Source organism: Saimiri boliviensis, chromosome 4 (assembly GCF_048565385.1).
Source record: "Saimiri boliviensis isolate mSaiBol1 chromosome 4, mSaiBol1.pri, whole genome shotgun sequence".
NCBI lineage: Eukaryota > Metazoa > Chordata > Mammalia > Primates > Cebidae > Saimiri > Saimiri boliviensis.
Window position 1 is genome coordinate 79,453,860 of NC_133452.1, and position 22,460 is coordinate 79,476,319.

The window sequence follows — 22,460 nt, forward strand, 5'->3', positions numbered from 1 at the left end:
AAACAGGACCCCACAGACAAACTCGGTTTTAGAAGTGTTGCCATAGACCAGATGAAGTTCAGTGCTCGTTTCTGTGCTGGGTTTTCTCATACTTCTAATCTGACACGGCCTGACAAGGTTTCATTGTCCTTTGCTGTGATGTGACATTGCACAGAAAAGACCTTGTCTCACACAGGGTCGAAGGCCTCTAGAGGGCTGGACCCCAGCTGTATGTTAGGATCTCTATAGACAGAGCCTGAGTGACCAGATGAATCCAGACTAGGGCATGCAGGTGCCCAGCCCAGAGTTGGAGCCTCTTAGGCCTCATTCTCTTTTTCAGATGTCACAGGAGGCCAAATGACAGGGTCTCCAGTCAGGCATTAGAGCAACATTATTACCTCTACCCTACAGAGACAGCTCTGGGATGTAGAAAGTAATGATCAGCGCATCAATTCATCCAATAAGCACGGATTGCACATCCACCCGGCCCAGGGATGGCACGTAAGGCAAGCACAGTCCCTGACCTTGTGGAGAGCGCTCAGGCACCCAACAGGTCAGGAACTAGCAAGAAACCCTTATAGAATTCTCAACCTCTGCCCTACCCTGCTCCAGTCCTGGCTCCCACGGGGGAAGCTAACTGGGGCTGTCCTCAGCCCAGAGGTAGAGAGGAAGGTGCCTTAACCAGCTGTCTCTGCTCTTCTGCAGGCCCTGCCATCCCGGTGGGCGTGGACGTGCAGGTGGAGAGCCTGGACAGCATCTCCGAGGTGGACATGGTATGCAGTGCCCTCGGCTGGGTGGCCTCCAATGAGAAAGCATGAGAGCTGTGGCGTGGTGGGGCTCGGTGGGGCAGGCTGTACCCGTGTGGGCGGAGCGGGAGCTGGAGGTGACAAAATGGGCACTTGGAAGTCAGCCCCGGAGCAGTAAGCAGTAATATCTAGAGGGGCGTTCTCAAGCTGCATGGGCAAAAATAACCTGCAGAGTTGGCTAAATAGGTTTCTGGGCCCCATTTCACACTTTCTGATTCAGAATCTCTCATTTTCAAGGCACTCCACAAATAATGCGAGTGGTCAGATGAACCACACCTGGAGGGTACTGGAGTGGGCAGTTTCAGGTGGATATTGTGCAGCTCTCTGACGTCCAATTCCTGCTGCAAACTCAGTTCCCCTACTCTGTGGAAGTGCCCCCCATTCCATGTCTACCCCAATTCTACCACCACAGGCCTGGGTGTCCTGCAGGGCTCACAGTGGAGGGGGCAGCCCCCACCCCAAGGCCCCAGCCTCCTCTCTCCCTTCTTCTGTGTGCCTCTTTCAGTTTGCAAACTTCCTCTTTCTTCTGCCTCAGCGACCTTGACCATGGTCTGGCTTTGGCCCTCCCCACAGCTGTCTCCCTCTTATCCTTCAGGCCCCCCCCCAAAATGAGGCTTCATCGAAGAGGCTTCCCTGACCTCCTTATCTAAAGAATTTCTGTTTTTTCTTCATAGCCTACTTTATCATTTCTAATTGTGCTGTATGTTTATTTGGGGGGCTTTCTTGTATACTGGTTGTCTTCCATGCTTGACTATAAGCTTCATGAATGCAGTGACTCGTGTTTTTCTTTACCCCAATATCTCCAAGTCTAGTCCAGTATGGCCCCCCCAGGAGCCCTCAAAATGTGTGGAATAAATAAAAGTTGGGGGGAGGCTCCACCTTCCAGCACTGCATCGCACGGCAGCGCTGTCATGTGCCCTGGAAGGATGGGAGCTCCCTTGACTCCTAATCAACCCAGCACAGCAGAGCTGATATGACTGACGTGGAGGCTGTGCACCACCCCATAGCTCCAGCACCTGGTAAAATATGGGGCCCAGGTGTGACAGGTGCAGGTATGACAGTTTCCAAGACGCTATATTGTATACTGCCAGCCCCTTTGGCTATCAGCCCCTGATATCCAACAGCTGAGCCCACTTTCAGAACCAGCTGTGTCTAGAACGGCCTGGCTGCCCTAAACTGAGTCAACCCAGATGTCTGCGCTGAGTGGGAAGACTTTTGTCCCGTATGGCTCAGGATCCCAGGGAGAGGTATCTAGAATGAACTGCCTCTCACAGAGCCATCACCAACCCGTGGGAAGGCAGGTGGACTCTGGCAGTAGGTAGGTAACATCCAGGGTAGCCATGCACCACTGGCATTTGTGAATCTGCACTTCCCTGGGCGATGGCCCTCAGCTCTGTGACCTAGAAGGGAAATAGCCAGAAAGGGCATTTGGCTGGTCTCTTCCTACTCATGTATTGGCTGCTCTCCCTGCATGCAGAAGGGGAGTTCCTGGCAGCTGCTGAGACTCTGGGGGCCAGGATCAGTCTAGGGACAGATTCTCATTCATGCATGATCGCAGTTCTCCCTCATTCTTTCCTCTCTTCCTGGGGCTCCCTCTGGGCCTGCCACAACCACGCACTCTTTCCACCCTTCCTCCACCCAGAAGAGGATCTTTTGGGCAGTTAGTTTTCTATTTGCACCTGTGTCAGCTCTGGCTATGGAGAAGGACCAAACTCTTAATTTAAGACATCAACCATGCAGGCAAAGAGACACTTTCAAACAAGATCAGATTTCAGGTAGAAATTATAGTAGATATGCAACTGCTCACCCCCTCATCCATTTATCTCCCCAATCTTTCAACCAACAAATATTTACTGAGTGTCTACGATGTCCTTTGCCAGGTGCTAAATTCTATGGTGAATGGGGGCAAGATACAATTTTTCCTTTAATGATCTTACAAGCCTAATGGCAAGAATCCTCCTAAGAGGGATGTTCGACTATCCACGTTTCTGGAAGTGATCACTAAGCTGAAATGGAATGATTAGCCAGTGGGTAAGGAACCATGTGTGCAGAGGTCTAAATGAGAGAGAGCGGAGCTTTAGAGAAATCCTTCCCCACTGACGCCGGGCTAGGCTGCCAGTGTCACAGCTGCAGTTTTCATTTGCAAAGCCTGAGGGGCTGGTTGCTCAGTCTCCTGGGCTCCAGCCGCATGATACATAAAAGTGAGCCACTCTCTTTCCAACTGCACGGTGCCATCATGCCACAGGGCTGCAGAACTGTCACCTCTGAGTCTGGAGGCTGAGCCTGAGATGTCCATCACAGTAGTGGGTGATGGGTTGATTGTAAGGAAGGAAGCTTTCTAAGCCATTTCTGTCTGGTCTCACCCGGGTCCCACAGGACTTCACTATGACTCTGTACCTGCGGCATTACTGGAAGGATGAGAGGCTCGCTTTCTCCAGCGCCACCAACAAGAGCATGACCTTCGATGGTCGGCTGGTGAAGAAGATCTGGGTCCCCGACGTCTTCTTTGTTCACTCCAAAAGGTCATTCACACATGACACCACTACTGACAACATCATGCTGAGGGTGTTCCCCGATGGACACGTGCTGTACAGCATGAGGTAGCGGTCCACGGCCATGGTTCCTTTGTCCAGTGCTGTTCCAGTATGTGTGGTCAGGCCCTTTGGCTCTGAAGACTGTCACTACAGTTGGGTCTGTGGGTTCCCGGATGCGATGAGCCTTCTGATGCCAGTCAGAGCTGTCTAAAGATGATGTGGCCACCCCAGCAGGGGGGTGACTTCCCCATCATTGGGAGTCTTAAGCTTGGGTCAGAAGACTACTTTGGCCTGAATGAGTAGATGGAGACAATGAGCTTCCACATACTGTGCCTTTTGTTCCTGGAGAGCATGCGATTCTAGGTGATTGGTTATAAAGATTTTTTAAAAACACTTCAAAAAGAAAAAGCCAGGCACGGTGGCTCACGCCTGTAATCCCAGCACTTTGGGAGGCCGCTGTGGCGGATTATCTGAGATTGGGAGTTCAAGGCCAGCCTGAGCAACACGGAGAAACCCCGTCTCTACTAAAAATACAAAATTAGCTGGGTGTGGTGGTGCATGCCTGTAATCCCAGCTACTCACTTGGGAGGCTGAGGCAGGAGAAACGCTTGAACCCGGGAGACAGAGGTTGCAGTGAGCTGAGATTGCGCCATTGCACTCCAGCCTGGGCAACAAGAGTGAAACTCCATCTCAAAAAAAAAAAAAAAAAAAAAGCTACTATGTATTGAGTGCTATTGCAGTATTGCAGAGTGGCTTCTAGAACATGGGGAGTGATGTAAGCACACATTTTTAAAAACAAAATTTTTTTCTTACTTGTCACTGATAAAGCTCATTGTCCCACATCCCCTGGTCTGCTCGTACAGTCCACCAGAATGCAGTGCCAATATTCGACACTTCTGGCCTTGGGTGGGCGTTGGGAGGGGGCCTCCCAGGCACCTCTGGAGGAGTTGGCCCTGCTGGCTGAAGGCAAAGGCCAGAAATAGGCACAGGACAGAGCCATTAGCAGCCAGTACCCCCAGTGGCTGGGGGAGGGGCGCACCAGCCCAGCAACGGGGATCTGGCAGAGCACTAACACTCCACTACAGAAGACAAAACTCTAGAAGTTAAGGTTCTATAATTCAGATAACTATGTTTCCAAACGTCTGCAGCAGATGTGTGGAGGCAGCTTCTCTCAGTTGTGTGCCGTGCCTTCTTGCTCTGGGCAGATGTAGGAGCCAATAACTCCCTGCACAAGCCAACATGTGACTCTGGGTTCTCTAGGATTACGGTCACTGCCATGTGCAACATGGACTTCAGCCACTTTCCCCTGGACTCCCAGACCTGTTCTTTGGAGCTGGAGAGCTGTAAGTATCCACATTCCTAATTCCTCGCCTTCTTTCCTCTCTGATCTTTGTGCCATTTTAGTAATCACGAGACTGAGCACTGCTTGCCAGCGTTAAGACCTATTTACTTCTGGACTAGCATAGGATTTCCCTGTTGCTTCACCCTGCCTGAGAAGCAAAGGAGTCAGATTAACTTGTTTTCCTCTTCCCAAAGATGCATATACAGATGAAGATCTGATGCTGTACTGGAAGAATGGGGATGAATCCCTAAAAACAGATGAGAAGATCTCCTTGTCTCAGTTTCTGATTCAGAAATTTCATACAACTTCCAGACTGGCCTTCTACAGCAGCACTGGTAGCTATCTTTCGCCACAATCTGATTCAAATGCGCAAGAAAGACATTTGAGTTCTTCTTCAGCCTTAACCTCAAGGAAAATAATATTTTGTGTGTGTTTTGTTTTTTGTTTTGAGACAAGATCTCACTCTGTCTCTCAAGCTGGAGTGCAGTGGCGAGATCACGGCTCACTGCAGCCTCAGCCTCCCAGGTTCAAGTGATACTCCCACTTCAGCCTCCTGAGTAGCTGGGACTACAGGCATATGCCACCATGCCCAGCTAACTTTTTAATTTTTTTGTAGAGATAAGGTCTTACTATGTTGCCCAAGCTGGTCTCAAACTCCTGGACTCAAGCAATTCTCCTCCTTCGGCCTCCCAAAGGGCTGAACTACAGGAGTAAGCCATCATGCTAAGTCTAAATTTTGATTATTAAAATAATGTAGCCTGGGTGCTATGGCTCGTGGCTATAATCCCAACAATTTGGGAGGCTGAGGTGACAATTTCTTGAGCCCAGGAGTTAGAGGCTGCAGTGAGCTATCTTTGTGCCACTGCACTCTGGCCTGGGTGACAGAGCAAAACCCTGTGTCTACAAAAAGTAGACTTTTGAGTTGTCTACTTTTAGGCTGAAACTTTTGGGTTATTAATTAAAAGTGATTGCAAAACTGCAATTACTTTTGCATCAACCTAATAATAAAATAAAATATTGCATAGTCTCACAAAATATAAACAGCACTTAAAAGCAGAACACAAAGAGGAAAGAAGTTGTTATCCTCTGAAATCCCATCACCAGAGCTAATCACTCCTAACAATATAGAAAACACTTGGCAAGAAATCTTGCTTTAATTGTGTAATTTTGCAATAGTGGAGTCAGATTTTATGTGCTATTCTGTAACTTGATTTTTTCTGTTTAACATATGGATCGATAGCTTTCTAAGGAAATGTAGTTATTGCCTATATTGAGATCTGCAGAGATTTTTTTTTTTTTTTCTGGAGACGGAGTTTCGCTCTTGTTACCCAGGCTGGAGTGCGATGGCGTGATCTCGGCTTACCACAACCTCCGCCTCCTGGGTTCAGGCAATTCTCTTGCCTCAGCCTCCTGAGTAGCTGGGATTACAGGCACGCGCCACCATGCCCAGCTAATTTTTTGTATTTTTAGTAGAGATGGGGTTTCACCATGTTGACCAGGATGGTCTCGATTTCTTGACCTCGTGATCCACCCGCCTCGGCCTCCCAAAGTGCTGGGATTACAGGCTTGAGCCACTGCACTCGGCCTTGCAGAGTTGTTTTTAATGCTTAGCGTAACTTTGTCGTGGACCCTGGGCCCTGTCTGAAGTTTTAAGAGGAATGATTTGCCAGCTTTTCTCTAATCTCACTATTAACTCTTGTGTAAACTTCCTAGGGCTACGGTAACAAAGTACCAGATACTGGGTGCTTCACACAACAGAAATGTATTCTCTCATAGCTCAGGAGGCCTGAAGTCCAAGAACCATGCTCCTCACAAGGGCTCTAGGGAAGAGGAAGAGCTCTAGGGCTCTAGGGAAGGATCCTTCCTGCCTCTTCCTAGCTTCTGGTGGTTGCCAGTAGTTTTTGGTGTTCCAAAACGACGGCTGCCTCACTCTGTCCACCACCACGGGGCCTCCCTGTGTCTGTGTTCTTCACATGGTATTCTTTTTTTTTTTTTTTTGAGATGGAGTCTTGCCCAGGCTGCAATGCAGTGGCAGGATCTCGGCTCACTGCAACCTTCGCCTCCCAGGTTCAAGCAATTCTCCCACCTCAGCCTCCTGAGTAGCTGGGATTACAGATGTGTACCACCATGCCTGGCTAGTTTTGTTTGTTTGTTTGTTTGTTTGTTTGTTTGTTTGTTTAGTAGAAACAGGGTTTTACCATATTGGCCAGGCTGGTCTCGAACCAGGTGATCCGCCTGCCTTGGCCTCCCAAAGTGCTGGGATTGCAGTTGTGAGCCACTGTGCCCTTTATATGACATTCTCCTCTCTGTGTACCTAGGTCCACATTTCTCTCTTCTACCAGGATACGAATCATTGGATCAGGGCCCACTCTAATCCAGTGTGAATTCTTTTACTTTGATTACAACTGCAAAGACCCTACTTCCAAATAAGGTCACATTCACAGGTGCTGGGAGTCAGGACTTCTCACACAATGTCCCTTTAATTCAGCAGGTGATCACGGAGGATCTCCTTGAGTGAGGGCTGCGCTAGGGCCTAAGGGGAACAGAGAGAAGCCCAGATCTTGGTTCTTGGCCTCAAAGACTTTCAAGGCATTGAGTGGAAGTCCCACAGAAAGGAAATGCTCAAGATATGCAGGAGTGTAGATCTAAGTGCTAAAATGTTTGTGTAAACAGTGAATGATTTAGGTTTTGGAAAGAGAGAGACCTGAATCACGAATGGCTAGAAAGACTAAGAAAGGCCCCGTGGAGGGACTGAGTGTGAACTGGACTGCTGGGTGGAGCAAGAGGCGCGGGGATGGGGGTGAGCAGGTGGGCTGAGGCCCAGGACTCAGCCGAGCTGCACAGGCAGAGCCTTGGGAGCCTTACGGAAGGTCATGAGTCAGTCAGGCTGGGCTGGGGACCTAGGCATGGGCACATTTAAAAAGTTTCCCAGGAGCATAGCAGCACTATTCAAAAAAGTCAAAAGGCGGAAACAACCCAAGAGTCCATGAACAGATGAATGGACACACGAAATGTGGCACAGACATGAAGGGATGAAATGATGATCCAGGCCAAGTGTGGTGACCCACATCTGTAATCCCAGAACTTTGGGAGGCCGAGGCAGATCACTTGAAGTGAAGAGTTCAAGAACAGCCTGGCTAACACGGTGAAACCACACCTCTACTAAATATACAGAAAAAATTAGCCGAGGGTGGTGGTGCATACCTGTAATCCCAGCTACTCAGGAGACTGAGGCAGGAGAATCACTTGAACCCTAGAGATGGAGGATGCAGTCAGCCGAGATTGCAACACTACACTCCAGCCTGGGCAACAGAGCAAGACTCTGTCTCAAAAAAAAAAAAAGAAAGAAATTATGATTCATGCCACAATATGGCTAAATTTTGAAAACACTGCTAGGTGTGAAATCAACCACAAGAGAATAATATTGTATGATTCCACTTACATGAGTTACCTAGAATAGGCAAATTCATAGAGATAAAAGTAGAGGCCAGGCTAGGTAGCTTGTGTTTGTAATCCCAGCATTCTGGGAGGCCAAGGCTGGAGAATCACTTAAGGCCAGGAGGTCAACACCAGCCTGGGCAACAGAGCAAGACCCTGTCTCTATTTTTAAAATAAGATTAAAATTAGCCAGGGGCCAGGCATGGTGGCACATGCCTGTAATCCCAGCACTTTGGAAGGCTGAGGCAGGCAGGTCACCTCAAGTCAGGAGTTCGAGACCAGTCTGGCCAAAATGGTGAAACCCTGTCTCTACTAAAAATACAAAAATTAGCCAGGCATGGTGGCACACTCCTGTAATTCCCAGCTACTCAGGAGACAGACAGGAGAATTGCTTGTACTCAGGAGGCGGAGGCTGCAGTGAGCCAAGATTGCGCCACTGCACTCCAGCCTGGGTGACAGAGTGAGACTTTGTCTCAAGAAAAAGAAAAAAATTGGCCAGGCATGGTGACACATGCATGTGGTCCTAGCTACTCAGGAGGCTGAGGAGGGAGGAATGCTTGAGCCCAGGAGTTTGAGGCTGCAGTGAGATATGATTGTGCCCTTGCACTCCAGCCTGGGCAATAGAGCAAGACTTGTCTCTATTCAAAAGAGAGAGAGAGAGAGAGAGGGAAAGAGAGAGAGAGAGAGAGAGAGAGAAAGAAATAGAATAAAGTTTCCCAGGAACTCATGGGAGGGGGAATGCAGAGTTATTGTTCAATGGGTGCAGAGTTTCTGTGTGGAATGATGAACAAGTTCTGGCAATGAATTGTGCTGATGGTTGTACCATATTGTGAATAATGTGCTTAGTGCCAGTGACCTGTACACTAGGCTGGCCCTGGAGGCCTGGGTTGAACCAAGTGCAACTGACTCTATCTGAGGTTTTGGAGAAGGCTCTGAGTCTCATTTTCTCATGTCCCAAATGTCAGACTTTAGAATCATGTGAACAGCCTATTTTTTTTGTGACAGATGTGGAGATTGGGTGATAAAGGGTTAGGGTCTCCCAATAAAGGTGACAATTTCACAATAAAGATGACAGTGACCAGAGCCTAGCTCTCCCAGCTCCTACCTCAGTGGTACTGGCCTCAACAAAATAGAACTACTCCAACCTCTTATGCTCTTGAGCAGCAAGTCACTCAAGAAATATGGTTGTAATTTGCAAACAACAAATACAGAACACGCAACTATAGCCTGGGCAACATGGCAGAACCCCTGTCTCTACCAAAAAAAAAAAAAAATTAGCTGGGCATGGTGGCATGCACCTGCAGTCCCAGCTACTCAGAAAGCTGAGGTGGGAGGATAGATTGAGCCCAGGAGGTTGAGGCTGTAGTGAGCTGTGAGTATGCCACTGCACTCCAGCCTGGGCTACAGAGTGAGACCCTGTCTCAAAAAACAACCAACCCCAAACCCAAACAACTAAAACTTCCCTTCTGTTTAGTTCTGCCTTTTCCCAAAATGCTGTGAAGAAAAGTTAGGTAATACCAGCAGAGATCGTAAATGTACTAGATATTGGCAAGATAATTAGGTATGGGAGAAAGGGCTTATATTTTGGAAAAGAAAGGTATTATATTAAGCCAATCATTAATTTCAACTTTCTGTTGCTGATGAGAGCCATGCCAGTGAAAGATGGGCTCCCAGGGACAGAGTTTGCTTTTACTTCTTAGATGGAACCTCACTGGCTTCTTCCTGTGTCCCCCAGGCTGGTACAATCGTCTGTACATTAATTTCACGTTGCGTCGCCACATCTTCTTCTTCTTGCTCCAAACTTATTTCCCCGCCACCCTGATGGTCATGCTGTCCTGGGTGTCCTTCTGGATCGACCGCAGAGCTGTGCCTGCCAGAGTTTCACTGGGTAAAAGCATTTCATAAGGTGTGGTAGGGTGGTTATTTTTTCAGCTTATCGCTATGTTTAAAAAAAAGTAGAAATCATTATTTCAAGTTTTTAACTGATGAGCTGTCAGAGCCAGAAGGAGCAACTTCTCCTGTTTCTTGCCGTTATCATCTAGATGCTGGTCTCAGTTTCCCCTACATTATGAGAGCCAAAGGGAGCTAAAACAACATCAACTGTGATTACATCACTTGAGAAAGATTTGGGGTTAGACTTCAACAAGTGTCAGTATGGGAGCTCCGTACTTGGATAAATAAGATGATTCTGCAAATGCCAACAATTCCTCCTGTAAATACAAAAACTTCATTTGCTGGCCTTTTAGACAGACTGGAGGCTTGGAGGCAGGCCCAGAATATGAGATTTCTGGGGAAAAGGAGGGCCATGTTCCCTGGAGCGGTGGTTTAGACTTTCAAAGACCCTGAATTCCATAGTAAAAGTTTACAACATGTCATTGTAAACTTAGACAAGACCAGGTTAGGCTCTGAGAAATATGATGGTTTAAGCAGCAAGACAGAGTGAAGAACATCCCATATGACGGGCCTCTGGGAATTTTTACAGCCTTTAAGGACTTAGCAAGCGTGGCTTAGATGAGGGAGAATGTGTCTATTCCTTGAAGTTTGGGAGAATTCCTTCAGAGGTGCCCTTTAGTCGCTGTCTTTAATTCCACATGAGAAAGGTCCTCTCCTTGTCAGCCACATCACAGAAACACAGTCTTTAAGGTGCTTGAAGTAAAAGGAGACAAGCAGCGAGTTGGCTCCGGGGAGAGGAGGCCCGGCTGCTGGAGGCGCAGATCCTCGCCCCTCTCCGAGGTGGAAACACATCTGGGAATTTCTCATGTGGTGTAACAGACAGACAGTGTGAAATCGGGGCTTAGTGAGACGCGGGGGCCGTTCAGCAGCCCAACGAATGCCGGGTGTTGCAGGTATCACGACGGTGCTGACCATGACCACCATCATCACGGGCGTGAACGCCTCCATGCCGCGCGTCTCCTACGTCAAGGCCGTGGACATCTACCTCTGGGTCAGCTTCGTGTTCGTGTTCCTCTCGGTGCTGGAGTACGCGGCCGTCAACTACCTGACCACCGTGCAGGAGCGGAAGGAACGGCGGCTGCGGGAGAAGGTGAGAGGGCTCCTTCAGGCCTTGCCTAAGTCCAGGCCACTCGGTCGGCTGGGCGCAGCGCAGAGGCAGGGAGGGGCATGTAGAAAAAAGTGTTTGTGCAAAAGGAGGCGGATCTTGTTTTAGAATAGGTTCTGGCTTCTAACCCGAAGGATTCCAGAAAGCAGAAGGCCTTTGGACAAAGACTAGGAGCAGGAAGACTTGGGTCTTAGACTCAACTTTGCCACATATGCTGAGCCTCAGTTTCCTCATCTCTAAAAGAGATTGCAGAACACTCACCTCTACCTTAAGAGTCACGTGAGATAATGTATGTGAAAGTTGTTTCGATCTTGCACATGTATCAGGCAAACTCTCCCTATTATTATTGAACGTGTCTAGGGACAATGCCTCCCTGTCTTATGACCAGAGAAAGGAGCATTCTAGAACAAAAAAATGCCTTTATTTATCAGTGCTCAGTGAAAATTCAGCCACAGTAAGGACTAAAGCTAAATATTTTATATATTTTTCGTAAAAAAAAAAAAAAAAAAAAAAAAAAAAAAACTTTTTGGGGGAAATAGCAGGGGGTGGGAGCTGGGGAGGGATACCATGGGGAGAAATGCCAGTTACAGGTGATGGGGAGGAAGGCAGCAAATCACACTGCCATGTGTGTACCTATGCAACAATCTTACATGTTCTTCATGTGTACCCCAAAACCTAAAATGCAATTAAAAAAGCAAAAAAGAAAAAAAACTTTTATGTGTGGATGTAGCAGAAAATTGGAAGTAATATAATATCGGAGGGGCATGGTGGCTCACGCCTGTAATTCCAGCACTTTGGGAGGCTAAGATGGGCAGATCACCTGAGGTCAGGAGTTCAACACCAGCCTGGCCAACATGGTGAAACCCCGTCTCTACTAAAAATACAAAAATCAGCTGAGCATGGTGACACACACATGTAATCCCCACTACTTGGTAAGCTGAGGCAGGAGAATCGCTTGAACCTGGGAGCTGGAGGTTGCAGTGAACCAAGATCACACCACTGCACTCCAGCCTGGGCAACAGAGCAAGACTCTGTCTCAAAAAAAATAATAATGAAAAAAGAAATACTATACCATCTATACTGTACTGAACTATATTATACTACAGTTGATCCTTGAATAAGGCAGGGTTGGGGTGCTGACCCCTTGTGCAGCAGAAAATCCAAGTATAACTTTTGATTCCTCCAGAGCTTAACTACTAATGGCCTCATATTGACTGGAAGCCTTACTGATCAGATAAACGGTCAATTAACACGTATTTTATATGTTATGTGTATTATAAAATGTATTCTTACAATAAAGTAAGCTAGGGAGAAAATGTTAAGAAAATCATAAGGAAGAGAAAATATCTTTACAATTCATGAAGTGGAAGTGGATGGTCATAGAGGACTTCATCCTCGCCATCTTCGCTCTGAGTAGGCTGAGAAGGATGAAGAAGAGTCTTTGGTCTTACCATCTTTGGGGTGGCAGAGGTGGAAGAAAATCTAAGTATAAGTGGATCTGTGTAGTTCAAACCTGTGTTGTTCAAGGGTCCACTGCTTACTATGAGATAGAATCCAACTGGAAGATTTTGCAAAGCCATACTCACGAGCCTTTGGCATAGGGTGGCAGTCTTTTTCATTCATAGCCAGACTTTTTTTTTTTTTTGAGATGGGAGTTTTGCTCTTGGTGCCCAGGCTGGAGTGCAGTGGCACGATCTTGGCTCACTACAACCGCCGCCTCCCAGGTTCAAGCGATTCTCCTGCCTCAGCCTTCTGCGTAGCTGGGATAACAGGCATGCACCACCGTGCCCGACTAATTTTGTATTTTTAGTAGAGATGGGGTTTCACCATGTTGGACAGGCTGTTTTTGAACTCCTGACCTCAAGTGATCCACCCTTCTCGGCCTCCCAAAGTGCTGGGATTACAGGCGTAAGCCACCACGCCCCATAGTCAGACTCTTATTGATTTTAGTGTTAGGTCAGTGCAAAAGTAATGGCATAAACTGCAATTATTTTGTACCAACCTAATAGTAAATAAATAATGTTGACTTGCTACCTAATCATTGCCAATCACTGCATTAATCAAAGTGGGTGTTCATCTAAAAGCTGTGGAGATAAATGGACATGAAAATCTCACATTTATGAACAACTGGGAAGCCATTAGCCTTTTAGCATAAAGGAGCTTTTAAAGTTAAAATAATTTATTTTGCCATGTAATGACATTTTGGTCAACGGGACATTTACATTTTAAGAAAAGAGAATATGTTGCCTTTTTGAAAATTGTCTTTCAACACCTGCATTACACCTGTCAAGTATTTCTACAAAGTTTCTGTTAACTTAAAAAATTATCAGAAATTTATAAATTTGAAAAAGGAGACTTTGGAGAGATCCAAGATCGGTGTTTAGGAACAGCTCAGGATTGCAGCTTCCAGTGAAAGTGCAGAGGGTGAGTGGCCACCGCATTTCCAGATGGAATTTTATTGCCCATAGACCAGGAGATTCCCAGGCAGAGGAGCCCCACGGGTCGCCAGCGCGGCTGTTTTGGTTGGTGCACCTGTTTTGCCTGGTGTGGCTGCTTTGCCTGGCATGGCTGCTTTGCCGGCACCCCAGCATGGCGGTTCTCCGTACAAAATACACTGGTCCGGGTGCCCTTTTAGCTGGCAATTGGAGAGTTGCCCATTCATCTGATTAAAAAGGGGACTGAAACAGGGAGCCAGGCCAGGAGAATCCTGGGCAAAAAAAGCCCCACAAATCTCAGTGCAGCTGTTTCAGCTGGCAAAGTGAGTCACAGCACGGGAAATCACATAGATCCCAGTGCCTTTTCAACAGGCGATTGGAACACCTGGGAGAGAGACGACCATTCAACTAAAAAAAGAAAAAGTATCAGAGGCAGGGAGCCAGGTGATCAGGCTCGGTTGGTCCGACCCCCACACACAAAAACAAAACAAAACAAAACAAAAAAACAGCAATTGGAAACGCTCTGGGTTAAGAGTATCACAGCAAGCATAGCTGAACCCTAGACGGTCCAGCTCTGTGGGGGGAGGGATGTCCGCCATTACCAAGGCACTCCACCACTACGGAGGTAGTCAGGTAGTCCGCCATTGCTGAGGCAGCCTGCTGTTGCTGAGGCAACCTGCCATTGCCAAGGCAACCTGCCATTAAGAGAGAGTCTGCCATTACAGAGGTGGGCCACCATTGCCGAGGCAGTTCTAACTACACCCATATAAACAGGACTGCAGGGAATTCACACTGCAGCCGGGCGAAGCCCACAGTAGCTCAGCAAAGCCTCTGCAGGGAGACAGTGACAAGGCTGCCTCCTCGCTGGGCAGGGCAGCCCTGAAAAAAAGGCAGCAGCACAACAGAAACTCATAAATAAAGCCCTAACTCCCTGGGACAGAGCAGCTGGGAAAATAAAAGGTGTTTATGAGTTCTGCTGCAGCAGACCTAAACGTACCTGCCCAGCAGCCCTGAATGAACAATGGAGCTCACAGCTCAGCACTTGAGCTCCTATAAAGGACAGACTGTCTCCTCAAGCAGCTCCCTGACCCCCGTGTATCCAAAGAGTCACCTCATAAAGGAGAGATCAGACTGACATTTGGCAGGTATCCTTCTGGAACAAAGATAGCAGAAGAAGAAACTGGTAGCAACCCTTACTGTTCTGCAGCTGCTGCACGTGATCCCCAGGCAAGCAGGGCCTGGAGTGGACTTCAGCAGCCCTACAGCAGAGGGGCCAGACTGTTAGAAGGAAAACTAAGAAACAGAAATAACTTCATCATAAACAAACTGGATGTCCACTCAGAGACCCCGTCTGCAAGTCAGCAACTACAAAGACGACAGGTGGATAAATCCACAAAGATGGGACAAAACCAGCGCAAAAAGGATGAAAACACCCGAAACCAGAACACCTCTCCTCCTACAAGGGATCACAACTCCTCACCAGCAAGGGAACAAGGCTGGATGGAGAATGAGTGTGATGAAATGATGGAATCAGACTTCAGAAGGTGGATAATAAGAAACTTCTGTGAGCTAAAAGGACATGTTCTAACCCAATGCAAAGAAACTAACAACCTTGAAAAAAGATTTGATGAAATGCTAACGAGAATGGACAACTTAGAGAGGAATAAAAGGGAATTGATGGAGCTGAAAAACATAACACGAGAACTTCGCAAAGCATGCACAAGTTTCAACAGCTGAACTGACCAAGCAGAAGAAAGGATATCAGAGGTCGAAGAGCAACTCAATGAAATAAAATGAGAAGGCAAGATTAGAGAAAAAAGGATAAAAAGGAATGAACAAAGTCTCCAAGAAATGTGGGACTATGTGAAAAGACCTAATCTACATTTGATAGGTGTACCTGAATGTGATGAAGAGAATGAATTCAAGCTGGAAAATACTCTTCAGGATATTATCCAGGAAAACGTCCCCAACCTAGCAAGGCAGGCCAATATTCAAGTCTAGGAAATACAGAGACCACCACAAGATATTCCTCAAGAAGAGCAACCCCAAGGCACATAATCGTCAGATTCACCAGAGTTGAAATGAAGGAGAAAATGTTAAGGGCAGCCAGAGAGAAAGGTCGGGTTACTCACAAACGGAAGCCCATCAGACTCACTGAAGATCTCTCAGCAGAAACCCTACAAGCCAGAAGAGAGTGGAAGCCAATATTCAACATCCTTAAAGAAAAGAATTTTCAACCCAGAATTTCATATCCAGCCAAACTAAGCTTCATAAGTGAAGGAAAAATAAAATCCTCTGTGAACAAGCAAGTACTCAGAGATTTCATCACCACCAGACCTGCTTTACAAGAGCTCCGAAAGAGGCTTTACACATAGAAAGGAACAACCAGTACCAGCCACTCCAAAAATATACCAAATGGTAAAGAGCATCAACACAATGAAGAATCTGCATCAATGGGCAAAACAGCCAGCTAGCATCAAAATGGCAGTATCAAATTCACACATAACAATATTAACCCTAAATGTAAATGGACTAAATGCCCCAATCAAAAGACACAGATTGGCAAACTGGATAAAAAGCCAAAACCCATCAGTGTGCTGTATCCAGGAAACCCATCTCACATGCAAGGATACACAAAGGCTCAAAATAAAGGGATGGAGGAAGATTTACCAAGCAAATGGAGAGCAAAAAAAAGCTCTGGTCCTGTCACCCAGGCTGGAGTGCAGTGGTGTGATCTCGGCTAACTGCAGCCTCCATCTCCCAGGCTCAAGTTGTCCTCCCTCCTCAGCCTCCTGAGTAGCTGGGACCACAGGCATGTACCACCACGCCAAGGCTTTTGTATTTTTAGAAGAGATGGGATTTTGCTAGACTGGTCTCAAACTTCTGAAGTCAAAGCCATCTGCCTGCCTTGGCCTCCCAAAATGTTGGAATTACAGGTGTGAGCCACCGCGCCAGCCCCCCATTTTTTTTAACAGTGCTTATCTCGAGGCCAGTGCTTGTTTAGCTGCTAGAGAAAAAGAAAAACCTTGTAGCAGTGAGAACACAGTGTCTTCTTTAAGTGCAGGGGTATGTGACTTAACCCAGGCCTCTAATGGCCTTAGGCAATGTTTGTAATTTGGTATCTTATCGCCATAAATTATCGGGGACATAGATGAAGCTGGAAACCATCATTCTCAACAAACTAACACAAGAACAGAAAACCAACCACATGTTCTCACTTGTAAGCAGGAGTTGAACAATGAGAACATATGGACACAGGGAGGGGAACATCACACACTGGGGCTTGTTGGGGGTGGGGAGCTAGGGAAGGGATAGCATTAGGAGAAATACCTAATACAGATGATGGGGTGATGGGTGCAGCAAACCACCATGGCACGTGTATACCTATGTAGCAAACCTGTACATTCTGCACATGTGTATCCCAGAACTAAAAGTATAACACAAAAATATTTAAAAAAAGAAAAATCTAGAAAAGGTTAAAAAAAAAATCTGTTCTGTCTTATGATCTGTATTTCAGCATTAATGCTGGTCAGTTGTGTCTAGACCCCAGAAGGAAGAAGGAAAACAAGGTGTGTTTGACCTCTTGTCCCATCATGACCGGGAGCTCAGTTTTTAAGGCTCCTCTGGGGTCCCCTTGACCAAGAGGGGGTGTCCGTTCAGTCAGTTTAGGAGGTTAGAATTTTATGTTTAGTTTACATCTCCAAATATATTATACCAGATTGCTTATTTTTAAAGCTCTTTTTTACTTCAGAAAATTTACTTGTTTAAACTTCCATTACCTACTGTAGGTACACTGATCACTGTCACAGGCCTTTGGACTATATTTAAACACTTTTGATTTACAAATCATTAGACTTTCCTGTATAGAGCAGTTGAAAAAATAGCAAAGCCTTCATCTGACAAATAGGGGCTCACTAACGTTCACCAGCACAACTTGCCTGTTTCCATAGCAGGTCCTGATCTTTGCCAGCAATTATATGACCTTGTTCAAAGAGGCAAGGAAGTCATCTATGGAAAGAGCCTCGGGTCCTCTAAGTCTCCCCGTCTGTCTGTGTGGTAACAGACATCGGGAGGTGAGAGCTTGTACTCTGCTGTTGTCAACTGTAGGATTTAAGGCCAAGACGCATAGTTGCTGGAACGCAGACAGTGGCGAGAAGACACACACACTCTCTCCTGCTGCCTCACAGAGAAACCAATATTCACGGTCATTGAAACGGTTCCCAGGAGAGCTGAGGTTCCTCAGTGGAAGCCACGGAGTAGCTGCCCTGGAATCACCTCCTAAGTCTGTTAAAAATAGATTCCCCCTGGCCAGGCGCGGTGGCTCAAGCCTGTAATCCCAGCACTTTGGGAGGCGGAGGCGGGTGGATCACGAGGTCGAGAGATCGAGACCATCCTGGTCAACATGGTGAAACCCCGTCTCTACTAAAAACACAAAAAAGTAGCTGGGCATGGTGGCGCGTGCCTGTAATCCCAGCTACTCAGGAGGCTGAGGCAGGAGAATTGCTTGAACCCAGGAGGCGGAGGTTGCGGTGAGCCGAGATCGCGCCATCGCACTCCAGCCTGGGTAACAAGAGCGAAACTCCGTCTCAAAAAAAAAAAAAAAAAAAAAAAAGATTCCCCAGCCACACTCCAGGTCTACTGATTCGGAATGTCTGAGGATGGCACCCTGGAATCAACATTTTAAGCAAGCTCCCAGGTGTTTCCGATGCTCACTGAAGTGTGACTTCCACTTTGTAAAGGGAAAAGCTGCCTGGGACTTGATAGGTCCACCCCTGGTTTGAATGGCAGACAAGTGCAGGCATGACCCGGGGGGTGAGCACATGGGAGCCCAGGGCCTGCCTCCCCTCAGCTGCTCCAGTACTTTGGCTGGTTAGCCAGACCTTGCCTGACATGCCAGGAGCCACTTCCTCTTTCTTAGAGACAAGCTGATCTGTGTGGCATTTCCTGATTCGAACTCAAAATCTTAGGAGAAAGGTCTGTTTTCATTTTAGCAGAAAAGTTTTCAGTTTAGAGCAAAGAAAAGAAGTAAAGACTTGTTCCTTAAATAAATAAATAGCCCTTCATTATGAAATCACACAATTTTATCAGTTTGGGTGTGATTATACCTAAATGCAAAGAGTTGAATAGGGCTGGGGATGGTGGTACATGCCTGTAATCCCAGCATGTTGGGAGGCCAAGGCAGATGGACCCCTTGAACCCAGGAGTTCGAGACCAACCTGGGCAAGTTGGTGAAACCCATCTGTACAAAAAAAACACAAAAATGAGCTGGATATGGTGGCATGTACCTGTAGTCCTAGCTACTGGGGAGGTCAAGGTGGGAGGATTCCTTGAGCCCAGGAGGTGGAGGCTGCAGTGAGTCGAGATGGTGCCACTGCACTTCAGCCTGGGCAATGATAAAGCAGGACCCTGTCTAAAAAACAGAGAAAGAGAGAGAGAGAGAGAGAGAGAGAGAGAGAGAGAGAGAGAGAGAGAGAGAGAGAGAACCTCTTACTGACTTTTTATCCTTAACTCCCTTATATCTATGAGTCCATGTTAATTATTCAAGAATCGTTGGCCAGGCATGGTGGCTCATGCCTGTATTCTTAGCACTTTGGGAGGCTGAGGTAGGTAGATCACTTGAGGTCAGGAGTTTGAGACTAGCCTGGCCAACATGGTGAAACCCCGTCTCTACTAAAGATACAAAAAATTAGCTGGGTGGGGTGCTGCGTGCCTGTAATCCCAGCTACCCAGGAGGCTGAGGCAAGAGAATCACTTGAACCCAGGGGGAGATTGCAGTGAGCTGAGATGGTGCCACTGCACTCCAGCCTGGGAGATAGAGTGAGACTTCCATCTCAAAAAAAAAAAAAAAAAAAAAAAATTCTTACTATGGAACAAGATACAAAAAATAATAATGAAACAATCATGCCTGATGAAAAAAAAAAAAGCCCCCTAAACCACAAACAATTTCTTCAAGGATAAGAATACTTCAAGCCATTATAATTCTGCATCAAATCATTCATCTATTTTTGCATTCTAAAGCTTTCTTATATTCATCTGAGAGTTTCAGGATCCATAACAATAAGAGGCAGGTTCTGAAACTTCATTGTTTTGCTTTCCCAGATGGGAAAATAGAGGCACTGAAGGGCTGAGAGCCAGGTCAGAAACAGATTAAAATCAACACCAGTTGGCTGTGTCTGGTGGGCCTCCTGCTCTGTCAACACCAAGCTTCCAGGCACCAGTGGAAGCCCACTCTCCACTGACAACTATGGGGAGAAGTCAAGCGAAACCATTTCCTTCCTTCCCACTTAGAATGTCTTATAAATATTTCCATACTTGCAGAAACTATTAAAAGAATAGGGTAATGTACATTCAGGTACCCAGCACCTAGATCCAACATTGCTAACATTTCGCCATTTTTGTGTGGCAAAAACTGCACCAACAGATACATAATTATATGGAGAAAATGTACATAGTACATTTATAGTACATTCATAGTACATTTTCTCCATATAAACATGTATCTGTTGGTGCAGTTGAAGTGTCTAAAAATATATTGCAGATACCATGACGCTTGACTCTTAAATGTGACTTTTTAAGGTAAGGACACTCTTCTACCTCATCATCTTTTTCTTTTTTAAAAAAAGAGACAGGGTTTTGCTCTGTCACTCAGGCTGAAATGCAGTGCTGTGATCACTGCTCACTGCAGCCTCAACCTCTTGAGCTCAAGTGATCCTCCTGCCTCAGCCTCCTGAGTAGCTAGGACTACAGGTGCATGCCACCATGCCTGGCCAATTAGATTTTTTTTTTTTTTAGTAGAGAAGGAGTCTCACTATGTTTCCCAGGCTGGTCTTGAAATCCTGGCCTCATGTGATCCTCCTGCCTTGACCTCTCAAAGTGCTGAGATTATAGGCATAAGCCACTGCGCCTGGCTCCTAATCATCTTTTGATTCATGCACAGAAAGGTGGAGTCCTGCAGCTGGAATCAGACTATATGGGCTTAAAGTCCTGCTCTGACACCAGCTGTGTGGTCTCAGAATCATAGAGTTTTCTGGGACCTAGTTTTTGCCCCTGCAATTGAGGGCATTTGGACTAGATCGGTGGTTCTCAATTCTGGCTACACAGTAGAATAACCTGGGAATTTTAAATTAATTGCTCTAACATGTAGCCTGGGCATGGCCAGTTCAAAAAGCTGCACAGATGTTTCTAATATGCAGCCAGGGTAGAGTCTCGTTGGACTAAGTAACCTCTGGAGATCTTGTAGTTCTGTCTTTCTGTGGTTCGGAGCAGCCATGCGGCTTTGCTCTTGGACCAGGCCCCTTGCTTTGCCCACCTCACAAGGCTTAATGATGTTCTTTGTGCTTGCTGCCCATAGTTCCCATGCATGTGTGGAATGCTTCATTCAAAAACCATGATGCTGGATGGAAGCTACAGTGAGTCTGAGGCCAACAGCCTGGCTGGGTACCCCAGAAGCCATATCCTGACGGAAGAAGAAAGGCAAGACAAAATAGTGGTCCACCTGGGCCTGAGTGGTGACACCAATGCTGCCAGAAAGAAGGGGCTTCTGAAGGGCCAGATGGGTTTTCGTATCTTCCAGAACACCCATGCCATTGACAAATACTCCAGGTTGATATTCCCTGCCTTCTACATATTTTTCAACTTAATTTATTGGTCAGTGTTTTCCTAGGGGCTCCAAGGCTGTTCCTAGAAGAGGGCATAGACATGGAGGGGCCTGGCCAGTCATGAACAGATGGACTTGTTGACCACACACCCCTCACCAGACAGAGCAACAGCTGCTGGACCACCTTGAGCAGTACCCATCTCTCAGAGGAGCCCAGGAGCCCTCCAGCTGCCCCGACCCCGGACCTCGTGGGGTTGCTCCTTGTTCATGCTGTGTCTCGCGTCACACTTCATGTCTCTCTGGGACCACCGTCTTCTGTTCTTGTGTGTGAACTAGTTCACAAGAACTCCCCTCCTATAAACAAGGAACTCAAATGCCTCCCAGACATTCTTAGTTCCTCAGGATGCCTAGGATTCAGTTATGGAGGGTAAAGAAAAAACTGAAGGGCAAGCGTAGGGGCATTCTGGAGAGGAGACAGGAAATTAGGAACAAACCCCCCCTGTAAACCCATACAACTGGATCAAGTGCCTATCTAGAAGGAAAAAGAGCTCAGATCCCAGACAGGAAATGATTTGGCCTATGGGAGTATGGCAACCCACAGGATTTTGCAATATTAGAGAAGATTATTCATTTAACCATCCATTCAACCATTTATTAAATATTGAGGTCCCACTCTGTACTAGGTACTGTGGAAATGAAAAAAAGAATCTCTTTCCTTAGGGATCTTCTCAAAGCTGTGCTCATCCTACATGCGGCGTGATGTGCTCCTGCTCTTTCCCCTCCCTCAACCCCCCTTTCCCCACAGACCCATTCTGTCTGCTGTTGCTTTTACTCTTAGGCATATAAGGCAGTGTCCAGGAGAGACAAGGTGCAGAACCTTCCACTGTCCTCCTCCAGTGGAGTTACGCAGATAGCACTGATTTTGCCCAGCAGTGATGCCTGGTGACGTGCATGGAGTATTGCCAGCCAGGGAAACTCACCCAAGCTCACCAAAATGTACAGTTTTTTTTAATTGTCGTCAGCCATGGATTTATGGCTGATTGCCCACATGGCTGACTTTAGTCTTTAGCCCCTCCAGAAGTTGAGCTGGTACCTTGAGGTCCAGGGCACCCATCATAAATCACACTGTTGGCATAGACTATCGGGTGTGGTCCAAGGCCCCAGTATACAAAGACCCTCTGTCACGGAGGACATCCCAAGGGCATAGAGGTTCCCTTCCAGGGGCTGGGGCCAAGGTTCAAACAACCTTTATTTGGGCAAGGTTAGTCCTT

At 46.9% G+C, this 22,460-nt stretch overlaps 1 protein-coding gene across 1 annotated transcript in view; it reads left to right on the forward strand.

The window, feature by feature from the left end:
- GABRR2 (gamma-aminobutyric acid type A receptor subunit rho2) overlaps window positions 1-21,255 on the forward strand; it is a 62,398-nt gene extending 41,143 nt beyond the window's left edge. Inside the window, exons 3-9 of the mRNA XM_003922933.4 lie at window positions 685-752; window positions 3,162-3,385; window positions 4,580-4,662; window positions 4,856-4,996; window positions 9,835-9,987; window positions 10,946-11,142; window positions 20,944-21,255. Of these exons, the coding sequence (XP_003922982.3) occupies window positions 685-752; window positions 3,162-3,385; window positions 4,580-4,662; window positions 4,856-4,996; window positions 9,835-9,987; window positions 10,946-11,142; window positions 20,944-21,255 (1,178 nt within the window). The remainder of the gene's footprint in view (window positions 1-684; window positions 753-3,161; window positions 3,386-4,579; window positions 4,663-4,855; window positions 4,997-9,834; window positions 9,988-10,945; window positions 11,143-20,943) is intronic.
- Window positions 21,256-22,460: the final 1,205 nt, after the last annotated feature.